At 38.9% G+C, this 13,597-nt stretch overlaps 1 protein-coding gene across 1 annotated transcript in view; it reads left to right on the top strand.

The window, feature by feature from the left end:
• The window catches only part of CRIM1 (cysteine rich transmembrane BMP regulator 1), a 287,524-nt gene extending 279,536 nt beyond the window's left edge, over positions 1–7,988 (top strand). The window contains exons 15-17 of the mRNA XM_007945075.2: positions 3,431–3,553; positions 6,875–7,065; positions 7,812–7,988. Of these exons, the coding sequence (XP_007943266.1) occupies positions 3,431–3,553; positions 6,875–7,065; positions 7,812–7,988 (491 nt within the window). The remainder of the gene's footprint in view (positions 1–3,430; positions 3,554–6,874; positions 7,066–7,811) is intronic.
• Positions 7,989–13,597: the final 5,609 nt, after the last annotated feature.

The raw sequence follows: 13,597 nt of genomic DNA, 5'->3' as shown, positions 1-13,597 counted from the left end.
ATGGAAGACCCAGTGTGCATAGAACTGCACTCCATTAGGTTTTCTGTGGCTGATTTTTTGGAAGCAGATTGCCAGGCCTGCCTTTCTGCTAAGGCACTGCAGCGTGGGTTCAAACCACCAGTCTTTCAGTTAGTAGTGGGGCACTCAACTATTTGCACCACCCAAGGATTACAACATTCTGAATAGTCTCACCCTTTGCAAAGCACTTTCCCTTTATGCCATCTTTGCATATGAATACACACCTTTGAGGTAGTTTCGGTGGTTAGCACTTGATCCATTTACAGAAGAAGCTAAGGCTCAGAAAAGTTAAGCAAATTGTCCTAAGTCACATAGCTTGAGGCTCCCAAGGATAGGTGGACTCTAGGTTCCATCTCCAAAAGGAAGTGGGGCACCAAGCCTGTGAGCCCTGCAGACATTGCCCTATTTTCTAGAGAAAGGACATTTTAAGGCAGTAAAGTACAGTCCCAGTAAGTTGTCGAATTTCTCTGAAGTGCACTTCTGTCTTAAATATGACTACAGGAGTAAGCCTGTTGTGCACACACCTCCATGGTCTACTTGGCCTGGCGGGGGGTGGGGGGAGTTTTGTGTTACTCTCCTGTCTCTGTCCAGCTGCAATGCCAGCAGCTCTGAAGACTTCTTCAGTAAATGCCAGAAGGGTTCTCTAGAGTTGAATGCAGACTTTGGCTAAGGGAAGCCTGGATCTAGACATGGAAATACAGTAGCAACCCCCTTCTTTTTGTTGCTCTAAGCGGTTTTTTGCTGGAAGTTTTATCCTTCTTGGCCAAACTACTCAGGGAAATGACTCAACCCCAGACTTGAGAGCTCTGGACTAGAATTGCAAGTATTTTGTGATAAAGAAGAGGGGAGGTGATTTTTACTAGCGCTGAACTGAGTTTAGTGATACAAAGGACAGGCTGTGAGCTCTTAGATGGTACTCTTCATGAGTGGACGAAGGGCAAGGACTGGTTTTACCCAGAACTGTGTCCCCAAAACTTAGACCAGGGTCTGCCACGTAGTTTAAGAAAACAAACCAAACTCACTACCATGGAGTCAATTCCAACTCATAGCGACCCCCATTGCTTTTCTGAGGTGGTAAATCTTTATGGAAGTAGATTGCCCAATCTTCCTTCCGAGGAGTGGCTGGTGGGTTTGAACCACCAAACCTTCTGGTTAGCAGTCAAATGCCTTAGGCACTATGCCACCAGAGCTCCTTGCCACATAGTTGTTGTTGTTATCTGCCATTGAGTCGGACCCAACTCATAGCGACCCCTCCTTGAGTTTCCGAGGCAGTATCACTATAGAAGTAGATTGCCCAAACTTACTTCTGAGGAGTGGCTGGTGGGTTTGAACCACTAGCCTTTTGGTTAGCAGTCAAGTGCCTTGGGCACTACACTACCACATAGTTAAGTGCCCTGGAAATACTTGTTGAATGAATCAGTAATTATTACTCAAGAAGACAGCCTCCCAGCTAGATCCTTCTATTCCTACTATAGCCAAGTAGAGCCTTGGCGAGTGCTCGTAAGGAGAAAATTCACAATGTAGAGTATATAGCCACGTGCAGGTAGGAGGTACAAGAATTTCAAAGTTGCTACTCAACCAAAAAAAAACCTGAGTTAGAACTTAACTGATCCCAGCTCTGGGCTTCTGTGGAAGTTTTTGATACTGAGCTTTTGATGTTAACAGGGTTGGTGGACTAGACCTCAGGTTAGCTTTTACACAGAGGCCCCAGAGGCCAGTGGCAGGTTGGCCCCTATTGTAACAAGAAGGCTCAAAGCTGTGAGCTGGACTAGGCACGGGAGGGGAGAGGTAGCTGGGGGAATTGACATCAAAAGATCCCACATAAAGTGATTTTTCTTCCCAAGTTCATCCAGCAAATGCTGCATGTCTGGGTTTCTCTGTGGGTGAGCTAAACACCACACCCTTCCACTCTTACCCACTCCCCACACACACCTGAACCTATCTGTGGGAATCAGCACATTTTTTAAAGCTCTTCAGGTAATTCTGATATGACAGAAAAGTTTGAGAATTAAACCAGTGATACTCTGGCCTCTGCTCCTGCATATGATATTATTGTCATTAAATTCTATTTTTAATTCTAGAATTTGCAGGGACCCATTGAAGCTTTTCTAATGGTTTCTAGTTATTACCACATCTAAAGACCTTATAAGTAAGAGAGGAGAGACTGGGAGACTAAGGCCAAAGTGACTGGTCTCCGAAGCATCTGGAAAATGGGTTTTGGAATCACAGAACTGAATTTGAATGCCAGCTCTGCCAGTTACAAAATGCATAATCTTGAGCAAGTTAACTTAATCTGAGTTTATTTCCCTTGCTCAGTCACGCAGTTAACTCACAGTGGCAGCTTGGCGAATAGATTTCAACCTCTGTCATTTTTACCCTCTCTCAAACTCTTGAAAGGCTGGTAACTTTCGATAGGCAGCAGTCACCCCGAGCAGAGATTATTAATCCTTTCTTAACGTCTGTAACTCATGTTTTATATATTTTATTTTAGTCTAAATTAGGCTTGTTAGTGAGATATCTGTGTTATAAAAAGCAGTCAATAAATGGCCAAGAAGAGGCATATGACAGATGCTGACTTTTGTCACATTTTGAAAATAGGGGTACTTAAGAATTAATTTCTTTAAAGATTGGGCTACTTTTTGTTAGCCAGATGAAGTACAGTTATAAAAATATATTTGCATATACTTAGGAAAAAACCCTGCAATTTTAGAAATTGGCTTCCCAAAAGACCTGCTCTTTGGGATGAAGAATATTATTTTTCCCAGACAATTTTTCACAGTGTCCCTTAATATTATCCTGTCCATCGAAGTGCCTGTATGATCCAGTGAGGTAATTTAAATATATTTTACTGAAAATCAGTTTCCAATCTAAATGTTTCTAGTGTTAACAGAAGACACTTAAATTAGTCAGCACCTCATGAAGTCTACAGAGTTTCCCGTTTAGGGGAAGGGTGTGTAGGGGGAATGGCCAGGAAGCATAAAGAGTGGAAGGTGCTTTAACTTTTGCAAGTCCTGCTGACATTTTACATAAATTATTCAATACCTATGGATGGTAGGGAAACAGTACAATATTTAGCTGATGGAGAGGAAAAGAAATCTTTCTATTTCAGCTAATCTCCACTAGCTTGCATAAAACTATAGGACCAACACCACATAACATAAAGAAGCAGAACTTCTGACCCTGATAGACAATTATTATTATTTTATTTTAATGTTATAAGCCATTTCCCACCACTATGATGCTAGTGACTATCTCGTTAATGTTAAAGACAATAAATGCAAAGACTGGGTTTTTCATGTCCCAGGACATATTTTATTGAATTGAATGCACTTTTTGGATTGGGGATACAAAAACCAACAATAAAAGTAAGGTAACTTCATCATCTCTTGTGACAAGTGTTTTCTTCTTTTAGAAATGTATGTCCCAGAACCAACCAACATACCCATTGAGAAGACAAATCATCGTGGAGAGATTGACCTGGAGGTTCCCATGTGGCCCACACCTAGTGAAAATGACATTATCCATCTCCCTAGAGGTAAGTGCAGAGGTCAATTGAGATCTAGCCTTAAATATGGTCTGCTTGTTTTTGCTTTTTGTTTTTAAACTTCCTGTGGATAACTTTTAAATGGCATGCCCAAGTAAGTTCAAAGGAGCTCTGGTGGTGCAGTGGTTAAGGCATTCGGCTGCTAACCAAAAAGTCAGCGGTTCAAACCCACCAGCTGCTCCACGGGAGAAAGATGAGGCAGTCTACTTTCATAAAGATTTACAGCCTTGGAAACCCTATGAGGTAGTTCTTCTCTGCTGGGCTGTAACATGTTTAACAACATGAATTGCTAAGTCTGTAGGTAACTGGGTAATATGCTTTCTTCCTGGCCCCACATGCTCAGAAACTTTTTGATGGAAAAAAAAAGGTTCCTAGTCATAGTAGCTTCGTAGCTAGAATTTGTAAGCCATCTCTCAAATGTATGTTGTAAATGAACTTTGTCAGCAGACTAATAATAAATTATTCACTGTCCCCGTGAATTCTGTACTGAACATTTATACATTAGGTCACCCTCTACATTTGAAGTTTTCATTCCATGACAGTTCAGTTTATTACTTGTGTTGATTTTTTTCCAGTCATTTATTTCATGCCTTTTTGTTTTTCTTCCTCTGCCCTCCAGTTATGTATTGTAGAATGTCATTCTCTTGGTAACTAATATGTAAAGCCAAGGCAGAGTTCCTATTACTACTGTCCTCTCTATAAAACTAGATCTCTTAATCAAAATAATATAAACTTGCTCTTTGCTACAACTCATCACTGCCTTCTCTCTGCTCTAAGCACATTTTCAAAATCACTGTGATAGTTTTTATATTCTTCTGTTAGAAAAACAGTATTCATTGTTTGTCAGGCATATGAGTTGAAAATTTACCTCAAGTAGATACACTCTTTGGAGAGAACAATCATGGGAGAAAGAAGGGCTGCTTCTGCACAGGGAGACAGATCAGGGGGCAGGAGAGTATAGAGGGATGGACATAGGGAAGAGGTAACTATGGAGAGGAAGTGGGAGGGGAGCTATTGCATTGTGGTAAACTGTGGTCAATGACTTGAGACAAAGTGTATGTGAACTGCTGTATGGAAAGTGAATTCGCTCTGTAAATCTTCACCCAAATCACAATTAAAAAAAAAGAAAAACAGTATTCATTGTTTGAGAGATTAGTTAGCCTATTACTTTAGATAACTCTAAATGTTATTTTTTAATCAAGGCAGATGACCAGAGAGCCAAATTCCTGCACCCAGTGTTCTTCTCCTTGTATAACTGCTGTGCCTGAGTAATACTTCACCATTTGCTTACATTCACTCGGGGTCATTAAGCATTAGTGCCTTCTGTTTGCCAGGCACTGCCTGAAGTGCTAGGCTTTGAGTCGATCATAAGGAGTGGCCTCATTTCTCTGTGTGTTGAGGGATCTGTGCATTACATAGTGTCCCTGCTGTAATACCCCTGGGGAGAAATCTCCTCATGCATCAGTAGCAAGAGAATCCATGCTGCTTCTAGGCAATTGGTCTGTTTTAATCTTAAAGACATGATGAATCTTACTGATACTTTTTTTGCACTTTCACTTTGGCTGCTACAAAGCACAAAGCTAAGTCTATGGAGTGCTTTTAGTAACACAACCGAGTTTAAGACCTGGATTTTAGGAGCAGACCTCAGTCTCAGCTTCATTTTTCTTTCACCAACGTTTCCTTATTTTTTTCATCTTCTTATGTGACATACATTCCAGAAACCACTTCCAGTATCTTTTGGAATTAAAAAAGGTGAAAAATCAGTCCCTTATTGTATATTTAAAACCTGAATTCATCAATAAAATGTTACTTTTACCTTTGGCACTTTTCTTGATGCTGATAAAGATTTCCTTTTACCCTCCAAAATAAACTATTAAAAGGAGCCCCAGTGGTCCAGTGGTTACAGTGCTCAGCTGTCAACCAGAAGGTGGACAGTTTGAACTCACCAGCCACTCCATGGGAGAAAGATGTGGCAGTGTGCTTCCATGGAGATTTCAGCTGTGGTAACCCTATGGGGCAGTGCTACTCTGTCCTTCCTGTAGGGTTGCTATAAATCAGAATCAGCTTGACAGCAGTCGGGTTGCTACTGGTTATATAAAGTGTTGCTGTCTGCATTGGCTAAAATAATAAGGAATGTTGTTGTCTTCCCATCTCTTTCTCCCCCTAAAAGCGTATCAATAAAAATCTAAGTTGTTAATAACCAGGACCATCTCAGTATCACAAAGCTGTGCTACCTCATGAGTTTTTTTCCAGAACAATCTAAGAGCAACTCCTTTTCATTGCAAATGCAGTAAAAGCTAATTTTCCTGCATCTTTGGCTGAACTGGTCTTTGATGCATTTAGAAAGTCTGACTACAAGGGCTTATCTGAAACAAAATAAGAAAGAAAAATAAAGGAACTTCGAGAGAATACTGTCTGATCAGTGTGTTGTGTGTGTGTGCAGTGTTCATTGCAAGAATGAAGATTTATGAGAACACAGAGATCTTAAGAGCAAAACCAAATGACATCCCCTGCGTAACATGTTCACTAAACCCAACCTAACCCACTGCCATTGAGTTGATTCTGACTCACAGTGACCTCCATAGGGTTTCTAAGGCTATAAATCTTTACAGAAACAGACTGCCTCATCTTTCTCCCACAGAGTAGCTGGTGGGTTCAAACCACTGACCTTTTTGGTCAGCAGCTGAATGCTTTAACCACCACAGCACCAGAGTCCCTTAGTATGTTCACTAAGGCAGGAAAATGAACTAACAAGTCTAGGGAGTTTTCAACAAATTTGTGACAAGTAAAGCATTTGGTGTAAAGCTCTGAATATCAACCAAAAGACCAAGCTCCTGATTCTGTTTTTATTTAATTAGTCTTAGCTGTTACATTAGTAAATACAATACACTTTGTCATAATCTCCTCGTTTGTCAGTCAGCAGGGAGCTAAGCTTATGTTTCCATCTCAAATTTTCCAAGACTATATATGTTAATATTCATCAAAATATTTTTAATAGTCTAATTTTAGTCATTTTGAAGTCTACCTAAGCATTTTCTTATTTTCTTGATTAGTAACAACCAGCATCCTCCTCCCCAGTTACTAACTTTCTCACCCTGACTTCCCCCTGCCACACACATACCCATCTCCAAGTGCTCTGCCTTATGGTAGAGCTCTTTGAATCAACATTAAACTTTTATCAGGTGTTTAGCCTTAAACCACTGGAAAACAATAAAATCAAGTTACTGGTCTCTATTTGCAATGTAATTAATTCTTAAAAGTTATGATTTACGTAATAAATGCTAAAAGAAAATAATTTTATTTTTATCCTAGACATAGGTCACCTCCAGGTAGATTACAGAGACAGTAACAGGCTGCACCCAACCGAAGACTCTTCCTTGGACTCCATCACCTCGGTCGTGGTTCCCATCATCATCTGCCTCTCTATTATCATAGCATTCCTATTCATCAATCAGAAGAAACAATGGATACCACTGCTTTGCTGGTATCGGACACCAACCAAGGTACTGTCCTGAAAATGGCTGGTCTCTTAAATAATGAAATTAGGAAAGCTTGCATTCTTATATTCCCTTCAAATTGTTTGGTACCTTTTATGTTAGTCAGTGAAATGTTTACCTTGCTCTTTGTAGTTTCAAATGCACATCAGCTTGAAGTGATCAAATATATAGTATTTGCCCAGGGCTGGATCAACCACTGGGAGAATTATCAATCACCCATTAGTTAATGAATCTTGACCTTTCACAGATCCAGTTTTTAGGATTTACTTTAAAGTTTTTAATAAATTAAACACATAGAATTCACAGTTCTATGCTGGGCCCCCGTGGTCCACAGCTGAGAGGAAACCCACTTGTAACTGTGTATGATTACTGGCCCAGCCTGGAGGCTAATAAAATCTGTGTGATTAGTCTGAGTGATCTGCTTGTTTGTCTGGAATTCTTCTTCATTCTTCAATCCTTTTAGACACAAGTCTGCACTTCAAGGATTTAAAACTAGTCACCATGTTACTTCACCAATCTTTTTTTTTAGTTCCCTCACCTGCTCCCTATTTGACATTTCACCTTTAAATGCAGACTGCCAGTATCCTTCATTAAAAGTATAGCTGGTCCTAGAACAGAATGTGATACTTATGTGCAAGTAACCATCAGTGTACTGTGAAGCTATTAACTTCTCCTGAATTAGGTACTAAACTTCTGTTCATTTGGAAAATATAAAGCAGCTAATTGTGGTCTTTCTTCCTCTCATCAAATAGCCTTCTTCCTTAAATAATCAGCTGGTATCTGTGGACTGCAAGAAAGGAACCCGAGTCCAGGTTGACAGTTCCCAGAGAATGCTAAGAATTGCTGAACCAGATGCAAGATTCAGTGGCTTCTACAGCATGCAAAAACAGAACCATTTACAGGCAGACAATTTCTACCAAACAGTGTGAAGAAGGGCAACTTATGTGAAATTTTAAATGACAGAAAATGACTAAATCTGCTCTTAAAAGTAAACTAGGATTTGTGCACTTGCTTAGTGGATTGTATTGGATTGTGACTTGATGTACAGCGCTAAGGCCTTCCTGGGATGGGCTGTCGACAGCAACGTGCAGAACAAGCATTCCCACTTTCCTCAAGATAAACTGACCAAGCGTTTTCTTAGAACCAAAGTTTTTAAAGTTGCTGAGATATATTTGCTTGTAATATAGCTGTAGAGATATTTGGGGACGGGGACAGTGAGTTTGGTTGGGGAAATGGGTGGGAGGGTGCTGTTGGGAAGACAAATTGGTCAGCTTGGCTCGGGGAGAAATCCAGTAGAATAAAAGCAGTTCCATGGCCCAGAATCCAGAGGGTGTGTTTTCCTGCTGCTCTGAAAACTGCAGTGGTTGCTGCAAAGTTCAGGCTTGGACATGCAGGAAGCACAAAGGCCTTGCGATCCAGATGCCATAACCACCTTAGAGCTACCAGACAAACGTATCAGAAGCTCTTAATAGCCATCCCAGGTCTAAAGCCACAAGTTTCTTTTTCTATAGTCACAACTGCAGTAGGCAGTGAGGAAGCAAGGGAAATGCAGGAGCAAAATTTCTTTAAAGCGGGTCCTTAGGAATATACACAGTTACACTTTTTGCTGCTTTATTTTTTCTTCCAAGCCAATCAGCCAGTTACTAGCAGAGTTTAGCAAATGAACAAGACCTAAGTTACTTCTTGATGTGAGCACTGGAGCTTTTCTTACAGCAACATGGCAGGAAGGAGGGGGAGGGTGAAGGACACCAGGCCTTTCCAGGGACAATATTTCATTGTTTGTTGTTGCTTTGTTCTGTTCTCATATTGGTTATTCATAAGATTTTGTTGAAGCTCTAGCTTAAGAAATTTAAAAAAGAAAAAAAAAAAAAAGACTGGGGATTTTTTTCTTTCCTTATTATATACTGATTCTACAGAATAGAAGTGACTTCATTTTAATTGTATATTACTCAAGCACCTTTGTTGAAGCTCAAAAAAATTATGCCTCTTTAAACTTTAGCAATTATAGGAATATTTATGTATCTTATGCTTCAAAAAACAAAAGTATTTGTGTGCGTGTGTGTGTGTGTGTGTATATATATATATATATACACACACACACACACACATACACATATAACACATACAATTTATGTTTTCCTGTTGAATGTATTTTTATGAGATTTTAACCAGAACAAAGATAAACCGGCATTCCTTATCAATGCTTTTGATCACTTACAAATTTTTGAGTAACACAGAATCTCATTCTACCTGCAGTTTAATCAGAAAGAAAGATGTGTGTGACTGGTTGGGTAGATATATACAAGCACATTCACCCACAACTCAGCATGTGTATGGGTGCATGCGCACACACATGCCTTAAACAGTCAGTGTGGCACCTGCTGTGGAGAAGATATTCCTTTATTCAAGTCTTTCTCATTTGGATTTGCTTTCAGTTGGTTTTCAATTTGCTCACTGGCCAGACATTGATGGCAGTTTATCTGCATCACTATCAGCTCCTGGATTTTTTTTTTTCTTCTTCTTCTTCAAACAACTGTTTGAAACAACTACTGGAATATTGTCCACAATAAGCTGGAAGTTTGTTGTAGTTTGCCTCAAATATAACTCTGGCTGTATACTATAGTGTTAACTTTTCAAACAGCTCTTAGCACTTTTATACTAATTACCCATTTGTGCATTGATTTTTCTTTTAAAATGCTTGTTGTAAAAGACACAGATACCCAGTATGCTTAATGTGAAAAGAAAATGTGTTCTGTTTTGTAAAGGAACTTTCAAGTATTGTTGTAAATACTTGGACAGAGGATGCTGAACTTTAAAAAAAAAATTAATTTATTATTATAATGACCTAATTTATTAATCTGAAGATTAACCATTTTCTTTTGTCTTAGAATATCAAAAAAAAGAAAAGAAAAAGGTGTTCTAGCTGTTTGCATCAAAGGAAAAAAAAAAGATTTATTATCAAGGGGCAATATTTTTATCTATTTCCGAAATAAATTTGTTAATGATATGTTACAAAAATATAGATTTACATCAGCCTGATTAGTATAAAATTTTGTTGACAATTAATCCATTCCTGGCATAAAAAGTCTTTATCCAAAAAGTTGTAAATGCTTGCTTTTTGTTTTTCAAAAATCATGGCCATATTATGAAAATACTAACAGGATATAGGACAAGGTGTAAATTTTTTATTATTATTTTAAAGATATGATTTATCCTGAGTGCTGTATCTATTACTCTTACTTTGGTTCCTGTTGTGCTCTTGTAAAAGAAAAACAAATATAATTTCCTGAAAAATAAAATAGATATATGGCACTTGGAGTGCACCGTAGTTCTACAGTTTGCTTGCTTTTCTTTTTAAAAAAAAAAAAAGAGCCCTGTAAGGAGATTATTGCAGTTGGGTTCTTGGCAGGAAATAAACATTTTGAATGTCAATCACACAATGTAAAAGATATGGAAAAGAGTCCGTATCTGGGATTAGGAAGATATTATAGTCCTTTTGTGTAAGGCTGCCAGTGTGGTGAGCCACCAGCATCACATGCAGCCCCAACCCTGATGCCTCCCTCAGAAGGCAGACATTTCCCAAGAGACCCTTGCCCAAAAGGATGGGGAGAAACCTACCTGCATCAGTCACACGTCAGAAACTTGGTTATCATTAAATCAGTGTCAAAACTAATTCATCATGTACCACAGGGGTTGTGGTGGGAAGCCCTAAAAGGTCACTGCTGAAGAAGACTAAGTTTACCAAGTAAAACGAGGAGAAACCTAATTATAAGGAGACTTTGAGTTGACACAGAAAAACAGGTCTATTTTCATATACTTTAGAAATACTAACTTAAAGAATGAGCTATAAAATATACCACTGTTGAGTCTCTTCAAAAACATATCCCCAAGAACTTTTTATAGTATGTCCTTTTTATAGTATGTAATGTTTTCAGATATAAGGCAAAAATATTACAAATTTAAAACAAATCTGCTTAAATATACTACTATTGTGTAAGTATGCATCTTCATCCATTTTGAGGGGGAGGGTCAAATAAGTTCCATATTTCCACTATCAAATAAGACATAAGTAAAACAATGAAACCATCTCAGATTCCACATAACTTCAGATAACGCCTGGAATGCTGAGTTGGCATCAGACTTTAAACCGAGCTACTACCAGCCTCTGCAGTCATGGTGTCTCAGTGATTGAGTGGAGTAAGGAATGTGATTATCTCCATATGCTCACAGATGTTTAAATGGAATTTAAAAAGCCCCTTGATAGCAAGTCCCATATGCACTCATGTCATATAAGGGAGGAGGCTGCTATAGTCGTTCAGAATTTGTCAAAGCCCCAGAAAACAAGCAGGACTTCAATCGTTCCACAGCATAAGCTGGCAAGGTCCCTCTCCCCAGACCATAGCTCTCTGGGGCTGATCAGAGTTTCACAAGCTTACTGGCTGCAGGGATGGACTCTGCATGGGGCAGTAGCGGAAGCATTGCAAGAGAAGAAAAATCATGAGTCATAGAATAAAATCTCAAAATAAGGGTATCGAACATACCCCCCCTTTTCTTTTTCACATTTATTAAATGACACTGACTTGATTGGAACCAGCAAAAGTGTTTCATGACTAGTGACATATCCATGAGTGGCTGTTTCTAGAATTAGTACTTTACTTTAGATAACAGACAGGCATCATAAAATAAAACACAGTAATGGGAAATGAGCAACGCTGCAGCATACAGTTAAAGCACCTTAAAGGATACAAACTCCTTTTATGGTACACTTCTTCATCGACACATAAAACATTTAAACATCTGAAAGTTAATACAAGATTCTGAAAGTAAATGGGAACTTAACAGTTCAAATTGGAATAATGGTGACAATAAGCAGCAAGCTATAAAACCCATCATCTCCAACACTGTCAACATTTACTTAGTATTAAGACAGGTAATGCATATTCTGGTGTCGTTCCTTCAAGAACACCCAAGTTTGTTCTGTTTCAGTCTTTCTGAACAATACTGGTTGGTAATATACTGGCATTCTCTTACAAAAAAATCAGTGTTGGTTCTTGCCATCACTGAAGAATAGCTATAGGATAAACTCTTAATGCTTTAATCTAGTTCTTAAGTGCAATTTAGATCTAGAAAGCCATAAAACCTCAAACGAGCATCCTGCCAGTTAATGAAAAATATAACTGCACATGCACAATTAATATTAATCCTACTTACTCTACGAAGTTAGAGAAAAGTTCGTGATCATTAATAGGTTTAACAAACGCCAGTTCTAGATTTCAAAATAGTGCCGTATTTCTTTATAATATAAAGAATTAGTGGAGTCATGATCTATTAATACTGAAATCACAAACCCAAGTTCATGTGTGCTGTGTTTTCAAGAGCAGGAAAGTAGCGATGGCCAGCTCAGGATAACACCATTACAGACCCAAGCTCATGGCCCACGGCAGGTGAAGCTGCTCCTGACGTGGTGATGCTCTATGTAGGACAAAGAACTAGAAGAAGAAAAGGAAAACTTTTAGGTAGATATATATACTTCATTTACATTTGTATAAAATGCATACATACATATTTTATATACATCTTCATATGTATATAAAAATACCATTAAGGAATAACAACTAAAATACTAATGCAAGGATATATAGTAGCATTAAAAAAAAAAAAAAGTTTTTAAATGGCTACACTTAACAATGAGAAGTTCTCTCAAACCACATTTACTAGAATTTTCCAGAATAGAGATATCAGAAGGCTGTGTCAGGATAGCACACAGAGATACAAGGCCACAGCATTAGCCCTGTACTATAAGGTTTGCAACACAGCAAATGGGCTCCCTGGTAAAGTCAAAGAACGGTGTACATTTCTGGACACATTTTTATTTCTATGAAAGATGAGCACAGCAGCAGCCATAGCTACACCTCTAACCTCTGACACTGCTGAGGGTAAGGGTGGCAGCAGGTGGCAGTGGGATAATCAAGCAGGTGAGAAAAAAAGCAGCGTAATTACCTTCATACAGTGTACATCCTCCTCTCCTTCTGAGGCCAGATGAAACCACTTTTCTACTTTCTTTTTATTTCTCACTTTTGCATTAAAGCCAAGATGATGTATTTAGGCAGCCAAGCCACCCTCACCAGTGTTAAAGCAACAACAAAGAAAGTCCAGCCAAGAAAAAAAAGAGAGGGCCCTTTGAGTGACCGTCCCTCCCAGGGGAAGTGTCGAGTTACTGGTCCCCAAGGAAGAAGAACAGTTAAATGGCTGTGAATCTCCAGGATGGGTGGAAAAGACCTTTTCAATTATCCCAAATTACCACCTTCCCACACTCACAATACTTCTGTGTATTATTAAAAAAAAGCTGCCATCGAATTGGCTCCAGTTCATAGTGACCTCGTGCGTGAGAGTGGAGCTGTGCTCCACAAGGTTTTCACTGACTGATTTTTCAGAAGTAGATCAATGGGGCCTTTCTTTAAGGGCCCTCTGGGTAGATTCAAACCCCAAACTTTTTAGTTAGCAGTCAAGTACATTAACCATTTGCACCACTATTTTC

The sequence above is a fragment of the Orycteropus afer genome, unplaced genomic scaffold (assembly GCF_000298275.1).
Source record: "Orycteropus afer afer isolate SDZICR_OR568_19922 unplaced genomic scaffold, OryAfe1.0 scaffold00131, whole genome shotgun sequence".
NCBI classification, from domain to species: Eukaryota; Metazoa; Chordata; class Mammalia; order Tubulidentata; family Orycteropodidae; genus Orycteropus; species Orycteropus afer.
The sequence above is the reverse complement of the archived record's forward strand: the minus strand, read 5'-3'. Positions and strand labels throughout refer to the sequence as shown.